Genomic DNA, 16,365 nt, shown 5'->3' on the forward strand with positions numbered 1-16,365 from the left:
TCCCATCGAATTTTGCTTTCTCTCAGTTAATTACCCAGAATTGTTCCTTTTCCACGGCAACCTAAACATGATCATTCCCACTGTTATTTGATCCACTTGGGCCAACTCAGTCCCCAGAACCAGGTCTGGGAGTGCCTGCCCTCTCATTGGAGCGGGAATATATTGCTACACAAAATTACCTGAACACACTCCAGGAACTCTTGCCCTCCTTGTGCCTTTGCACAATTCCTATCCCAGTTGATATTTGGATAATTAATGAATAATTATAATTACTTGCTCATTTGTTTATTGACACCTCTTGTACTCATTGCTGGTCTGATTACTGCACCAATCAATGTTACTGCATCTTTTTCATTCCTTACTTCCAGCCAGGGAGATTCCATCTCTGACCTGTGTGTTCACCCACATTTACATTAACCCTGATTTAGGCTTTTCACCACCCCCCCACCCCACCCTTGCTGACACGAATGGCTGACTATTTCCTTGTTCTACCACTCTCTGATAGACCCTCCTTCTCAATTAATACTTAGTTCTGTCTGTTTCTCCTCTCTGAGTCTCCCTCCTGATTCCCATCTCCCTGCCTATCTAGTATAAGTTAGTCCAGGTCAATAGCCACCGCACTGCGGTATCTGAACCGATCACTAATGCATTGATCCTGGGAGCTGAGACTGGGCTGAACACATATACCCCAGTTGTGGCTAAGATTTGGTAACCCAAGTATCTGCGTGGGTTTCCTCCGGGTTCTCCATCCCATCCAAAAACGTGCTGTTTAGGCTGCATTGACCATGCTAAACTCTCCCTCAGTGTACCCGAACAGACACCGGAGTGTGGCGATTAGGGGATTTTCACAGTAACTTCATTGCAGTGTTAATGTAAGCCTTACTTGTGACGCTAATAAATAAACCTTGTTTTACTGCATTTAATCATCATTAATTTCTTTCTGTTAAAGGGCCCTCCAGGATCACAGCCATCTCCTCACACACAGGCACCTCCGCACAATCCCAACAACCCCATCATGGGCCCCCACGGTCAGGTAAGAGCTGTCCGGCATCAGAGTGGGGGAGATGGAAGGGGAGGCACAGGGCTTGAGTTTCTATTGGATGGGGAGCGTGTAGAGGGAGCTTTACTCTGTATCTAACCCTGTGCTGTACCTGTCCTGGGAATGTTTGATGGGGACAGTGTAGAGGAAACTTTACTCTGTATCTAACCCTGTGCTGTACCTGTCCTGGGAGTATTTGATGGGGGGACAGTGTAGAGGGAGCTTTACTCTGTATCTAACCCCGTGTTGAACCTGTCCTGGGAGTGTTTGATGGGGACAGTGTAGAGAGAGATTTACTCTGTATCTAACCCTGTGCTGTCCCTGTCCTGGAAGTGTTTGATGGGGACAGTGTAGAGGGAGCTTTACTCTGTATCTAACCCTGTGCTGTGTCCTGGGGTAAGGCTGGTAATTGGTGCAGATGTTTGCAATGTTGCTGGGTTTGATAAACATTGCAAATACTCGGTCGGTCTCTCTTGCTCTGTCACTACAGCTGGCAGGTTTCTGGGATGTTGAGTGTCACTGGGCTGGAGGTTTCTTCCTGTGACGGGTTTCTCTTTGTCTTTCACAGCCCTTCATGTCTCCACGGTATCCCGGTGGACCCCGATCGTCTCTCCGAATGTCGGCACAGGTGTGTATCGACTGGTGGAATTAAACTGCCCTCTATCCTTCAAACAGACGGAAAGAGCGGGAAACTGAAGGCTTTGATACATTCATCAGGGCAAACTGATTGCATATACTGATCTGACATTCCTGTTAATGGAATTCAAAAGGTGCATCAGAAATGTTTAAGGTGACGTTCAGCGAGCAAAGATCCTGCCTTATTCCTGCATCTCCTGCAGACAGTTGCTGAAACGTTATAATTTGGAGCTGTCAATAGAATCAGAATCTTATCGCACAGGAAAAGGCCATTCAGGCCATCATGCCTGTTCTATCTCTATGAATAGGTTATATCCAATGAGCCCCACTCCCTCTTGGTGGTGGGGTTGGAGGTGGAGTAGGAGGCATAGACTACTTTCTGAATGGGGAAATTCTGAGGAAATCAGAAACACAAAGGGACTTGGGAGTCATTGTTCAAGATTCTCTTGAGGTTAATGTGCAGGTTCAGTCGGCAGTTAGAAAGGCAAATGCAATGTTAGCATTCATGTCAAGAGGGCTAGAATACAAGAGGATGGATGTACCTCTGAGGCGGTATAAGCCTCTGGTCAGACCCCAATTGGAGTATTGTGAGCAGTTTTGGGCGCCATATCTAAGGAAGGATGTGCTGGCCTTGGAAAGGATCCAGAGGAGGTTCACAAGAATGATCCCTGGAATGAAGAGTTTGTCGTATGAGGAACGGTTGAGGACTCTGGGTCTGTATTCATTGGAGTTTAGAAGGATGAGAGGGTGACCTTATTGAAACTTACAGGATACTGCGAGGCCTGGATAGAGTGGACATGGAGAGAATGTTTCCACTAGTAGGAAAAACTAGAACCAGAGGGCACAGCCTTAGGCTAAAGAGATGATCCTTTAAAACAGAGATGAGGAGGAATTTCTTCAGCTAGAGAGTGGTGATTTGTGGAACTCTTTGCCACAGAAGGCTGTGGAGGCCAGGTCATTGAGTGTCTTTAAGACAGAGATAGATAGGTTCTTGATTAATAAGGGGATCAGGGGTTTATGGGGAAAAGGCAGGAGAATGGGGATGAGAAAAATATCAGCCATGATTAAATGGCGGTGCAGATTCAATGGGCCGAGTGGCCTAATTCTGCTCCTATGTCTTATGGTTAACGCTTCAAGTCTTTGCTTTCTTCCTGCAGCCCCCTGTTGGAGTGCCCGGGTCTCAGCCCTTGTTACCAAATGCCATGGACCCTACAAGGCAGCAAGGTCGGTAACAGAACTCAGTCTTGGGTGTGACTCCGAGTGCTGAGCAATAGATCTTTCCTGGTGGGATGTTCGCATTGCCAACAACAGCCATTCCCTTCAAAGATCATTACCAAAAATCCCCTTCCCCACACCTCCCCCCTCCTCCCCACACACCTCCCCCCTCCTCCCCACACCTCCCCCACTTCCCACACCCCCCTTCTCCTCCTCACACCCACCCTCCTCTCTCCACACCCCCTTCCCACACCCACCCTCCTCCCCATGGCCCCTCCCCACACCCCCACCCCCCCAACCCCACAAACTCTCCCCTCCTCCTCCCCACAATCAGTTGTATTTAGCTGGTGGGCGTTAACTGGGGATTTCTGCTCTAATAAAGAGGAACAAACTCAAACTGCACTGATTGGCTTTGTAATGTGTAACTCTATGAATAAACGTGTAATGACTGGCTCCAGTCCACCCGGATACTTTCTGGGGTGTAACAGTTTGGGTTCTCAGGGTACAGGGAGAGAGGCTGGAACCTCAGAAACTCCATTTCTCATCAATCGGAGTGTCCAAACTCAAGATTTATGTGATCTCTGGGAGTGTTTACCGGCGTCCCTGGAGATATGTCAGTATTTACAGGGGGACCCCGGGGAGTGTGTCAGTATTTACAGGGGGGTCACCGGGGAGTGTGTCAGTATTTACAGGGGGACCCCGGGGAGTGTGTCAGTATTTACAGGGGGACCCCGGGGAGAGTGTCAGTATTTACAGGGGGTCACCGGGGAGAGTGTCAGTATTTACAGGGGATCCTCGGGGAGCGTGTCAGTATTTACAGGGGGACCCTGGGGAGAGTGTCAGTATTTACAGGGGGTCACCAGGGAGTGTGTCAGTATTTACAGGGGGACCCCGGGGAGAGTGTCAGTATTTACAGGGGGACCCCGAGGAGTGTGTCAGTAGTTACAGGGGGACCCCGGGGAGAGTGTCAGTATTTACAGGGGGTCACCGGGGAGAGTGTCAGTATTTACAGGGGATCCTCGGGGAGCGTGTCAGTATTTACAGGGGGACCCTGGGGAGAGTGTCAGTATTTACAGGGGGTCACCAGGGAGTGTGTCAGTATTTACAGGGGGACCCCGGGGAGAGTGTCAGTATTTACAGGGGGACCCCGAGGAGTGTGTCAGTATTTACAAGGGGACCCCGAGGAGTGTGTCAGTATTTACAGGGGGTCACCGGGGAGTGTGTCAGTATTTACAGGGGCTCCCGGGGAGTGTGCCAGTATTTACAGGGGGACCCTGGGGAGAGTGTCAGTATTTACAGGGGGACCCCGGGGAGTGTGTCAGTATTTACAGGGGGTCCCTGGGGAGAGTGTCAGTATTTACAGGGGGTCACCAGGGAGTGTGTCAGTATTTACAGGGGGACCCCGGGGAGAGTGTCAGTATTTACAGGGGGACCCCGAGGAGTGTGTCAGTATTTACAGGGGGTCCCCGGGGAGAGTGTCAGTATTTACAGGGGGTCCCCGGGGAGTGTGTCAGTATTTACAGGGGGTCCCCGGGGAGAGTGTCAGTATTTACAGGGGGACCCCGGGGAGTGTGTCAGTATTTACAGGGGATCCCCGGGGAGTGTGTCAGTAATTACAGGGGCTCCCGGGGAGTGTGCCAGTATTTACAGGGGGACCCTGGGGAGAGTGTCAGTATTTACAGGGGGACCCTGGGGAGAGTGTCAGTATTTACAGGGGGTCCCCGGGGAGAGTGTCAGTATTTACAGGGGGACCCTGGGGAGAGTGTCAGTATTTACAGGGGGGCCCCGGGGAGAGTGTCAGTATTTACAGGGGGACCCCGGGGAGTGTGTCAGTATTTACAGGGGGTCCCCGGGGAGTGTGTCAGTATTTACAGTGGGGTCCCCGGGGAGAGTGTCAGTATTTACAGGGGGTCCCCGGGGAGTGTGTCAGTATTTACAGGGGGACCCCGGGGAGTGTGTCAGTATTTACAGGGGGTCCCCGGGGAGTGTGTCAGTATTTACAGTGGGGTCCCCGGGGAGAGTGTCAGTATTTACAGGGGGTCCCCGGGGAGTGTGTCAGTATTTACAGGGGGGCCCCGGGGAGAGTGTCAGTATTTACAGGGGGGCCCCGGGGAGTGTGTCAGTATTTACAGGGGGTCCCCGGGGAGTGTGTCAGTATTTACAGTGGGGTCCCCGGGGAGAGTGTCAGTATTTACAGGGGGGCCCCGGGGAGAGTGTCAGTATTTACAGGGGGTCTCCGGGGAGAGTGTCAGTATTTACAGGGGGACCCCGGGGAGAGTGTCAGTATTTACAGGGGGACCCCGGGGAGAGTGTCAGTATTTACAGGGGGGCCCCGGGGAGAGTGTCAGTAATTACAGGGGGTCACCGGGGAGAGTGAGAGTATTTACAGACTATCTCTGGGAGCGTGTCAGTATCCCTCAATCTCTGTTTTTATTTCAGGGCACCCGGGTATGGCAGCTCCAATACAGAGAATGACCGCTCCGCGTGGACTAGCAAGCCTGGGGCCACAGGTAAGTGAGTCGATCACAGCTCATCCATCATTGCCTGAGAGATGGTCACTCATCCGATTTGATTGTACATCCTTGTGTCCTGTCTCCTGTCTACCACACTCGGGAATTATACTTAAATGTGACGGAATCTTTCTGCCCCCCACCCCGCTTGCTACAAAGTGAACCCCTGTCTGTTGTTAATCTCCTGTTGACCCTGACACTCTCTGTACAGAGAGGATGGGACAGCAGACCGTTTTTGACCCAGTGCACCCCTGTCCACCCATTGGCCACAGGCTGAGGGACGTGCCTGGCTATTTGATTTTCCCAGGATTACAGGGAGGGGTGTAGCTGGTGAACTCTCCCAGAAGCTGCTTTGTGGCTAAGTGTTGTTACGGGTGGAATGAGAGGTGAACAGCCCCAGACTAGTTCACAATCAGCACCTAGCAATACCCTGGGATCTTCCTTCACTGAGCACTCAGGCTATAGAGGCGTCCCGAGCTCCACACAGAGAGATAGCAAAGGCTCAGACTGCACCCCCTGCCCCTGCTGATTGGCTGCCCCTGTGTTGCTTTGCTGACAAGGTGAAGATTTTTGACAGACGCTGGCTGATTACAGTCTGCTTTCTCCTTTCTCTTTCAGAGTTACGGAGGAGCGATGCGGCCCCCACCCAACTCTTTAGGAGGTCCTGGAATGCTGGGAGTGAATTTGTAAGATTTTTGATTGGATTGTGACTGTTGTTGATGTGTGTCATCCATGTCATTGACATGTGTTATCCGTGTTGATGTGTGTTATCCATGTTGATGTATGGTATCCAAGTTGTTGGTGTGGTATCCATGTTGATGTGTGGTGTCCATGTTGTTGGTGTGTGTCATCCATGTTGTTGGTGTGTGTCATCCATGTTGATGTGTGGTGTCCACGTTGCTGACGTGTGGTGTCCACGTTGCTGACGTGTGGTGTCCACGCTGCTGACATGTGGTGTCCACACTGTTGACGTGTGTCAGCCATGTTGACGTGTGTCATCAGTGGTGTTGGTGTGTGTTATCCATGTTGTTGACGTGCTGCTTTGTGTTATCAATGCTCCTGGCAGCATGAGACTAACTGCTGGACTTGCGACAAGACCAGAAATTCCTGCCCGAAGTCAATGGATTTTTGGATGCTCCCCAAGTTTTCCGGTCCTGCTCATGGTGTTTCCAATCACAGGCGGGACTGAAAAATCCCAGCCTAAGATTCTTCAGTCATCAGTGGCTGAGAATCTCACAGGAGACTGTTTAACCCATTGTCTTTATTCTGACTCTTTGAAGGAATGATCCAGTGAATCCCACTCCCCGGAAGTGTGGTGGGGAATTCTCCCTTGTGTCCTGACCAATATCTCCCTCTCAATTATCTTCATTGAAAACAAATTAATTAGCACATTGCTTTGATTTGATTTGATTTATTATTCTCACATGTGTTGGGATATAATGAAAAGTATTGTTTCTGCACTCAAGATACACAATGCATGCCATTCATAGAGTAAATAGGTGAGAATGGAAGGAGAGGGTGCAGAATAGTGTTAGTTTAACAGAGTTAGAGTTAAGTTTTAAGTGTTTGTGGGATCTTGCTGTGTTTATACTTAGTTGCCACATTCTCTACATTACAACAGAGATCATATTTCAAAAAGTGTTTCATTGGATGTGAAGCACTTTGAGGCACCCATTCATCATAAAAATATAAATGTTAATCTTACTTTCCGATTCAAACTTCTAGGGAATGAGATAATTTTGGTTGTGGTTTGGTTTTGGGTTGTTAAGGGCTAGCAGAGACACAGTGGGCCCAATGGGCCCTGAGTGTGCTACAAACCTGAATGACTGTAGTGTGAAAACCTGGAGCCATAACTTCCTCCGAGCAGCAGTCAGCACAGACTGTGCTCTGCATTCAGTGACCTCCGGATTTTCCTCCATATCTGTCTCATCCCAACCTTCCAACTCAGGCCGAGGGTGTAGGGACTGGGATCTTGGGGAAACCCTAGGGAATGAAGGGATCAGAGGTCACAGAAGGGGTAGTGTCGGAGGTCAGTCCTGGAAGCTCGATCCTCGGGAATGGGTCAGGCCCCGGAAGTTAGGGATGTCAGATGTTGCAGGTGGGGATGAGCAGAGATTGGGGTGTGCTTGGACCTCAGGGAGTGGTGGAAGGGGTGTCTGAGGTTGGGGGGCTGGAGAGGTTTGAGGTTCGGGGATGGTGGCGGCAGTGCTAACCACTGTGCCACCGTGCCGTGTAGTCACCATCGTAACGTAGGAATTGTCAGGGACTGTATGCACAGCAAGATCCCACCAACAGAAATGTGACAGTGGGCATATCATCTCAGATAGGCGGACAGTAAGAAGTCTCACAACACCAGGTAAAAGTTCGACAGGTTTATTTGGAATCACGAGCTTTCGGAGCGCTGTTGCTTCAACAGGTGAGTGAGGAGGGTTGAGAGGTTGTGACTGCGAGAGGGAGAGGCTGGTGATGAGGGAACTATCATTGTATGACCCCCTACTACAGTGGGGACTCACTCTGCGGGAGGACTGCTGGTTAATGGGATGTATTCCCAGGCTGCGGGATCCTCAGTGGCTCCAGCCTACAATAGCTGTAACTCCAGGTTCTGTTTCTGTTGCAGGGGACCAGGTGGTGGCAGAGCCTGGCCAAACCCACCAAACACTAACTCTGTAAGTATTGGACAATTCATTACTGCTTCCCAAACTTCCCAGTATTTGCAATAGCGCAGTCCCGTGTTTCCCCAGCCCCGTGTTTCCCCAGCCCCCCCCCCCTTTCCCCAGCCCCGTGTTTTACCAGCCCCCCCCCTTTCCCCAGCCCCGTGTTTTACCAGCCCCCCCCTTTCCCCAGCCCCGTGTTTTACCAGCCCCCCCCCTTTCCCCAGCCCCGTGTTTTACCAGCCCCCCCCCTTTCCCCAGCCCCGTGTTTTACCAGCCCCCCCCCTTTCCCCAGCCCCGTGTTTCCCCAGCCCCGTGTTTCCCCAGCCCCGTGTTTCCCCAGCCCCGTGTTTCCCCAGCCCCGTGTTTCCCCAGCCCCGTGTTTCCCCAGCCCCGTGTTTCCCCAGCCCCGTGTTTCCCCAGCCCCGTGTTTTACCAGCCCCCCCCCCACTTTCCCCAGCCCCGTGTTTTACCAGCCCCCCCCTTTCCCCAGTCCCGTGTTTCCCCAGCCCCCCCCCTTTCCCCAGCCCCGTGTTTTACCAGCCCTGTGTTTTACCAGCCCCCCCCCTTTCCCCAGCCCCGTGTTTTACCAGCCCTGTGTTTTACCAGCCCCCCCCTTTCCCCAGCCCCGTGTTTTACCAGCCCCCCCCTTCCCCCAGCCCTGTGTTTTACCAGCCCCCGCCTCCTTTCCCCAGCCCCGTGTTTTACCAGCCCCCCTGCATCTCCCAATCTCCAGGGCCAAACTCACATTGTTACAGAAACAAAGTCTTTAACACATGGACTAATTTGGATATTAAGCCTCCGGCTCTTCGACCTGACTAACCTGTACAGGTGGTTTTTGGACTCAGAATGCCATTGGTTCCCAAAAACCCTGTTGTAAGCCGAAACCTGTTTTCCCACAGGAACAGCGTTATAAACAGGATTCATTCCTGAACCAAACCCTATTTTCACTGAATAGGGAAAAGGTTAGGAAATGTTCCTTCTGTATGATTACCTTAGCGAATATCCCATGAGATAATAGGGCCTACACTTCCAAAAACACTTCTATACTCTACTGAGAAGTAGAATTTTTCTTCTGGAGGTTAAAAGATGGAACATTAAGGGAATTAACAATTAATAAACAGTTCCCTGGCAGGGCATTGATTAATGTGGAATTGGATATTGTTACATTGAAAGCAACATTGAGAACTGGAAACTAGGGGCCAGTTTCGGAATGTTGGAAGTGTCGTTCGTTGTAATTCGAACATTGTAGAGTTGTCTGTAGGGGTTTACCACTTTCACAGCAATTGAACATAAATACTTTCTCTTTTTAGATTCCATATTCTTCATCATCCCCGGGAAGCTATGTGGTGAGTTTATCAACCTTACCCCAGCCTTTCACACCCCCAGTATCCCCAGGGAGACACAGTGACACAGTAGTTAGCACTGCTGCCTCACGCCTCCAGGACCCAGGTTCGATTCCCGCTTGGGTCATTGTGTGTGTGTAGAGTTTGCACGTTCTCCCTGTGTCTGCATGGGTTTCCTCCAGGTGCTCTGGTTTCCTCCAAAGATATACAGGTTAGGTTGTTTGGCCATGCTAAATTGCCTGTGGTGTCCTGGGTTGTGTAGGTTAGAGGGATTAGTGGGGTAAAGGTGTGGGGATATGGCCTGGGGTGAGATTGTGGTCGGTGCAGTCTCAATGGGCCAAATGGCCTCCTTCTGCACTGAAAGGTTTCCTTGATTCCATGATTTTTATCTGCTCCCCAATCTCTCCACCAGAAACTCTGGTCAAAAGCAATCCCCCACTGCCCCTCCCTGCCTCCTGTTATCCCACCACTCACCCCCTGTCTGCACAGAGATTCCAATTTCTATCTCCCCCTAACCTCTGATCACCGATAGCCCCTCGCTCACACATTCCCTCTCCAGCCTGACAATTCCCCTCTTCCAGTCTGTATTCCCACTGGGGGAGAATCCCAATGGAGAATTTTCACAGTAACTTCATTGCAGTGTTAATGTAAGCCTACTTGTGACACTAATAAATAAACTTTAACTCCTTTTTAACTGGAATTTTCTGGCCATTCATTCCCTGGTCCTGCCGCAGTGAACTGAGACTTGGCTGTGTGCCAAATCCACCCTCCTCGTGGCTGTGGTGGGGGGACATGAAAGGATGGAAATGCCCCCATTATCTGATTGGTGCACCTCCCTCTCCGGGGAACCGGAGTTTGGGGTGTGTTTCTAGTCTGTTGGAATAATATACTATTTGTTCTCTCAGGGACCCCCAGGCAGCGGACCACCAGGAACTCCAATCATTCCCAGTCCAGGAGGTAAGTTGTCTCTTTCCAATGATTTGTGGCAATCTCAAAATGACAGAGTGACAGAAATGGGAAATTATATTGGAATAATAACTAGTGCTGGCTGTGATATATATTTCATTTTGGAATGTTTATTATTTCATCAAAATAAAGTCACATTCATAAAATAACATTCCCTCAACATTGTCCCCATCAAACACTCCCAGCACAGGAACAGCACGGGGTTAGATACAGAGTAAAGCTCCCTCTACCCTCCCCCCATCAAACACTCCCAGGACAGGTACAGCACAGGGTTAGATATAGAGTAAAGCTCCCTCTACACTGTCCCCCATCAAACACTCCCAGGACAGGTACAGCATGGGGTTAGATACAGAGTAAAGCTCCCTCTACCCTCCCCCCATCAAACACTCCCAGGACAGGTACAGCACAGGGTTAGATATAGAGTAAAGCTCCCTCTACACTGTCCCCCATCAAACACTCCCAGGAGATACAGCATGGGGTTAGATACAGAGTAAATCTCCCACTACACTGTCCCCATCAAACACTCCCAGGAGATACAGCATGGGGTTAGATACAGAGTAAATCTCCCTCTACACTGTCCCCATCAAACACTCCCTGGACAGGTACAGCACAGGATTAGGTACAGAGTGAAATCTCTCTGCATTGTCCTCATCAAACGCTCCCAGGACAGGTACAGCACGGGGTTAGATACAGAGTAAAGCCCTCAATCATCTCTGATTGTACTGGTCTGACATTTTCCCTCTTAATCTGTTCCTGTGGGGGAGTGTTTTGGTTTTTATGGAGTTTACCTGAGCATGTGCTGGCACTCCGATCACCAGAGGCTGTTCAGTTTCGCTTCACACAAACTCTGGGAGGCTAGTGACTGAATGGTTACAGCTGCATTTAGACCCAGTAATGAAAGGTCAGTGTCTCTGCTCACTGTTCAGCGCACCGTGCCAATACCACACTGACACCATGCCGACACACACCAATACCACACTGACACCATGCCGACACACACCAATACCATGCTGACACTATGGGTGAAGCCTATCTCGTCAATGAAATGACTTCCAGCAAACATTGTTTGAATTAAAACTCAGACAGACTGTAATGGCTTCCCCTCAGCTGTGACCTGATTTGTTTTGTTGTTTTCTTGTCAGATTCTACAAACTCCAGTGAAAACATGTACACGATGATGAATCCCATCGGACCCGGGGGAAACCGCCCCAGTGTAAGTCTGTGCCAGTGAGGGGGTGACTGGTTAGTTCAGCTGCCAGTCTGTTTAATTTGGATGGCAGGTCCGCGCTGATCCCAGCCTCGGTTGTTTGCTGTTGGCCTCAGTAGCTCTGGATTCGGTTGTTGTACAGGGAGGGGTTGGAATAAATCATCTTCCTGTTCCTGGTGAAGTGTCCAATCACAGGATTGGTTTTGGTTTTACACACACTGCTTCTAAACAGTCTGCTAATGTTTACTGTCAACATTCGTACGTCAGGATTGAGGCAACTGAGGAGAACTTCACCCATGGAATCTTACCCAGTGAAATTCAGGAGGCCTGAGGTGTACTTCTGCCTGTAACAGTGTTCCATCTTTACCCCAGTCTCAACTCAGCTGCTGCTGGAACTCTCAGCCCTGATTTTGCTGCCTGTAACTGTCCGAATGCTTTCCCAGCCTCCAGTTCATTCAAACTCTGCTGTCTCTACCCTAACTCACACCGTCTCGCTCACCAATCACCCCCTGTTCCCACTGACCCACTCTGGCCTGCAGTCTGGCAACTCTTCAATTTTGAAATTTTTGTCCTTGTTTTCCAGTCCCTCCGCGGCCTCACTCCTCCTGATCTCTGTAACCATCCCCCGCCCACAGCCCTCCCCGATCTCCAATTCTGGCCTCTCGCACTCCCTGATTTCAATCACCGCGCCGGCAATTACCCACAATTCTGTCTCTGAACCTCTTCCCCTCCCTTTTCTCCTTTAAAGACTTGTCCTAACATCTCCTTAGGTGGCCGATGATAGGGGAGGTGATGGCTTAGTGGTATTATCACTGGACTTTTAATCAGAAACTCAGCTAACGTTCTGGGAACCCCGGATTCGAATCCCGCCACAGCAGCTGGTGGAATTTGAATTCAGTAAAAAAAAACCTGGAATTAAGAATCTACCATGAAACCATTGTCGATTGTCGGAAAAACCCATCAGGTTCACCAGTGCCTTTTAGGGAAGGAACCCAGTCCGGCCCACGTGACTCCAGGGCCACAGCAGTGTGGTTGACTCTCAACTGCCCTCCAAGGGCAACTAGGGATGGGCAATAAATGCTGGCCAACTAATATCCAAGAATGAATTTATAAAAAAAAGAAATTGTTTGTTGATCCTCCTTTGGGACATTTTATGACAGAAACAGAGCTTTAGAAAATAAAGTTGTTGTTGTTGGGGAAGAAGAGTGAATTTGCAGTTATAAAGCTTGATAAGATCCTCGGACAATCCTGGCACCAATAGTTGGTGTTGTATGAAACACAACCAGTTTGTACACAGCAAGATCCCATAAACAGCAAGGTGATAATGGCCTGATAATCTGTATTTGGGCTGTTGACCGAGGGAGACCGAGGCCCCAGGAGACGGGGGATAACTTCCCCACTCTTTTTTGGAACAGTGACCATGGGATCTTTTAACATCCACCTGAGAGTGCAGATAGGCCCTCAGTTTCACATCTCCTCCACAGGATGGTATCTCTGACAGCGCAGCACTCTCTCAGTGCAACACCAAGTTTTAGCGTCAGTAAAGAGTTCAGCTTTCTGGCTGAGTTGTGAGAGATCGAGCTGATTGGTAAATGAGCGAAGGTGTCGTAATGTCTAATGCTGGGGAGGAACGGGCCCAGTCTGCTCCCTTGTCTGTGAGCCATCAGTGCCACTCCCCCATTCTCATCCAATCTTTTCTCATTCAGTTCCCGATGGGTCCTGGAACAGAGGGTCCGCTGGGTGGAATGGCCGGCATGGAGCCTCATCACATGAACGGGACACTAGGTAAGACCAGGAGACTTGGAGTGACACAGAGTAATATAAAGCCAGGCCTGAGTAACTCGCCACTTTCACTGGGAGTCTCTATCTGTCTGTCTGAATATTTTAATCCTCCTGTGACGAGAGCAGGACAGGAACCAATCTCCTTTCTGAAATGTGCTCGTTCAGCGATAAGAGAATCTTTACATAATCAGATGTGAACTGGTTGATAGGTTGGAATAGCTTTTCCTGATCTCTCTTATCCCCTCGCTGTGAAATACGCTTAGGAACTTGGCCGTCCAGCAACATCCAGTGTAGCTGCCCCTCACTCAGTGTAACACCCCTCACGTGGTGTAGCTGCCCCTCGCCCAGTGTAACTGCCCCTCGCCCAGTGTAGCTGCCCCTCGCCCAGTGTAACACTCCTCACCCACTGTAACTGCCCCCTGCCCAGTGTAGCTGCCTCTCGCCTTTCCTACTTACCCCAGGAGCTGATTAAGAAGAGGGTCTGAAAGTTGGAGAAAAATGAGGGGAGTGGGATCTGAGCCTCAGGCTGTGGGTCACTAATCGCCTCTCTCTATTTTACAGGTTCTGCTGATATAGACGGAATGTCAAAGGTAAGTGTGTTGCTGGAAAAGTCACTGGCTATTTCTCAGGTCTATTTTTACATCACGTCAACAACACAGAAACAACGCAATTGGCAGAAGTGATTGGTCCCAACTGATTATGCGGGAGGGGTGAGGGGGGTAAACTCTTAAACAGTCTACTGGTTGGAGACATCACTGCAGGAGTCCTTCAAGATAGTGTCCCAGCCCCAACCATCTTCAGCTGCTTCACCAATTACCTTCCCTCCTTCGTAACATCAAAAGTGGAGGTGTTCACTGATGTTCAGCACCATTCGCGACTCCTCAGACACTGAAGCAGTCCATGTTCAAATGCAACAAGACCTGGACAATATCCAGGCTTGGGCTGACAAGTGGCAAATAATATTCACACCATACAGATACCAGGTAATGACCATCTCCAACAAGAGACACTCTAACCTTCACCCTTTGACATTCAATGGCTTTAACATCACTGAAACCCCCACTATCAACATCCTGGGGATTAATATTGATGAGAAACTTTATTGGACTAACCATGTAATCTCTGTGGCTATAAAAGCAAGTCAGAGGCTGGGAATCTTGCAGTGAGTAACTCACCTTCTGACTCCCAAGAACCTAACAGGTTTATTTGGTAGCAAAAGCCACTAGCTTTCGGAGCGCTGCGCCTTCGTCAGGTGAGTGGGAGTTCTATTCACAAACAAGGCATATAAAGACACAAACTCAATTTACAAAATAATGGTTGGAATGCGCATCTTTACAGGTAATCAGGCCTTAAAGATACAGACAATGTGAGTGGAGAGAGCGTTAAGCACAGGTTAAAGAGATGTGTATTGTCTCCAAACAGGACAGTTAGTGACACTTTACAAGCCCAGGCAAGTCGTGGGGGGTTACAGATAGTGTGACATGAACCCAAGATCCTGGTTGAGGCCGTCCTCATGTATGCGGAACTTGGCTATCAGTCTCTGCTCAGCAACTCTGCGTTGTCGTGTGTCGTGAAGGCCACCTTGGAGAACGCTTACCCAAAGATCAGAGGCCGAATGTCCATGACTGCTGAAGTGTTCCCCAACAGGAAGAGAATACTCTTGCCTGGTGATTGTCGAGTGGTGTTCATTCATCTGTTGTCATAGCATCTGCATGGTCTCCCCAATGTACCATGCCTCGGGACATCCTTTCCTGCAGCACATCAGGTAGACAACATTGGCCGAGTTGCAAGAGTATGTACCGTGTACCTGATGGATGGTGTTCTCACATGAGATGATGGCATCCGTGTCGATGATCCAGCATGTCTTGCAGAGGTTGCTGCGGCAGGACTGTGTGGTGTCATGGTCACTGTTCTCCTGAAGGCTGGGTGGTTTACTGCAGACAAAGGTCTGTTTGAGTTTGTGCGGTTGTTTGAAGGCAAGAAGTGGGGGTGTGGAGATGGCTCTGGCGAGATGTTCGTCTTCATCAATGACATGTTGAAGGCTCCAGAGAAGATGTCATAGCTTCGCCGTTCTGGGGAACTACTGGACAACGTGTCCTGTGTTTGTCTTCTGGGGAGGTCGGAACTGAGTATTCTCTTCCTGTTGGGGAACACATCAGCGGTCATGGGCATTTGGCCTCTGATCTTCAGGTAAGCGTTCTCCAAGGCGGCCTTCACAACACACAACAATGCAGAGTTGCTGAGCAGAGACTGATAGCCAAGTTCCACACATGAGGACGGCCTCAACTGGGACCTTGGGTTCATGTCACACTATCTGTAACCCCCAAGACTTGCCTGGGCTTGCAAAATCTCACTAACTGTCCTGTCTGGAGACAATACACATCTCTTTAGCCTGTGCTTAACGTTCTCTCCACTCACATTGTCTGTGCCTTTAAGACTTGATTACCTGTAAAGACTCGCATTCCAACCATTATTCTGTAAATTGAGTTTGTGTCTTTATATGCTCTGTTTGTGAACTGAAATCCCACTCACCTGATGAAGGAGCAGCGTTCCGAAAGCTAGTGGCTTTTGCTACCAAATAAACCTGTTGGACTTTAACCTGGTGTTGTGAGACTTCTGACTGTGTTTACCCCAGTCCAACGCCGGCATCTCCACATCCCAAAAACCTGTCCACCATCTACAAGGCACAAGTCAGGAGTGTGATGGAATACTCCCCACTTGCCTGGATGGGTGCGACTCCAACACCACTCAGGAAGCTAGACACCATCCAGGATAAAGCAGCCTGATTGGCACCCCATCCACAAACACCCCATCCTTTCACCGCTGATGGACAGAATCTGAATGAATGAATTCTGAATGAATTCACCTGCCAGGATTTCAGGCTGCAAAATCTCACAGCGAGAATCAAACAGAGGGGTTGGGTATGGATCTGGCTATGGTTTGTGGGAATCTAGCTGTGTAAAAGCCTGCTGGCACGCGGCACGATCGAAGCAGCCCCTTTGGAGGGATTGGA

The 16,365-nt window shown here is 49.8% G+C and overlaps 1 protein-coding gene across 3 annotated transcripts in view; it reads left to right on the forward strand.

Moving 5' to 3' along the window:
* ssbp4 (single stranded DNA binding protein 4) overlaps positions 1-16,365 on the forward strand; it is a 111,454-nt gene that overhangs the window by 85,275 nt on the left and 9,814 nt on the right. For all 3 annotated transcript variants that reach the window (XM_080212795.1, XM_080212796.1, XM_080212797.1), the window contains 11 exons: positions 950-1,033; positions 1,608-1,667; positions 2,833-2,899; positions 5,330-5,400; positions 6,019-6,086; positions 8,018-8,066; positions 9,365-9,400; positions 10,303-10,354; positions 11,506-11,576; positions 13,277-13,355; positions 13,914-13,942. In XM_080212795.1, the coding sequence (XP_080068921.1) occupies positions 950-1,033; positions 1,608-1,667; positions 2,833-2,899; positions 5,330-5,400; positions 6,019-6,086; positions 8,018-8,066; positions 9,365-9,400; positions 10,303-10,354; positions 11,506-11,576; positions 13,277-13,355; positions 13,914-13,942 (666 nt within the window). The remainder of the gene's footprint in view (positions 1-949; positions 1,034-1,607; positions 1,668-2,832; positions 2,900-5,329; positions 5,401-6,018; positions 6,087-8,017; positions 8,067-9,364; positions 9,401-10,302; positions 10,355-11,505; positions 11,577-13,276; positions 13,356-13,913; positions 13,943-16,365) is intronic.

The sequence above is a fragment of the Carcharhinus amblyrhynchos genome, chromosome 26 (assembly GCF_965287045.1).
Source record: "Carcharhinus amblyrhynchos chromosome 26, sCarAmb.v2.hapA, whole genome shotgun sequence".
NCBI classification, from domain to species: domain Eukaryota; kingdom Metazoa; phylum Chordata; class Chondrichthyes; order Carcharhiniformes; family Carcharhinidae; genus Carcharhinus; species Carcharhinus amblyrhynchos.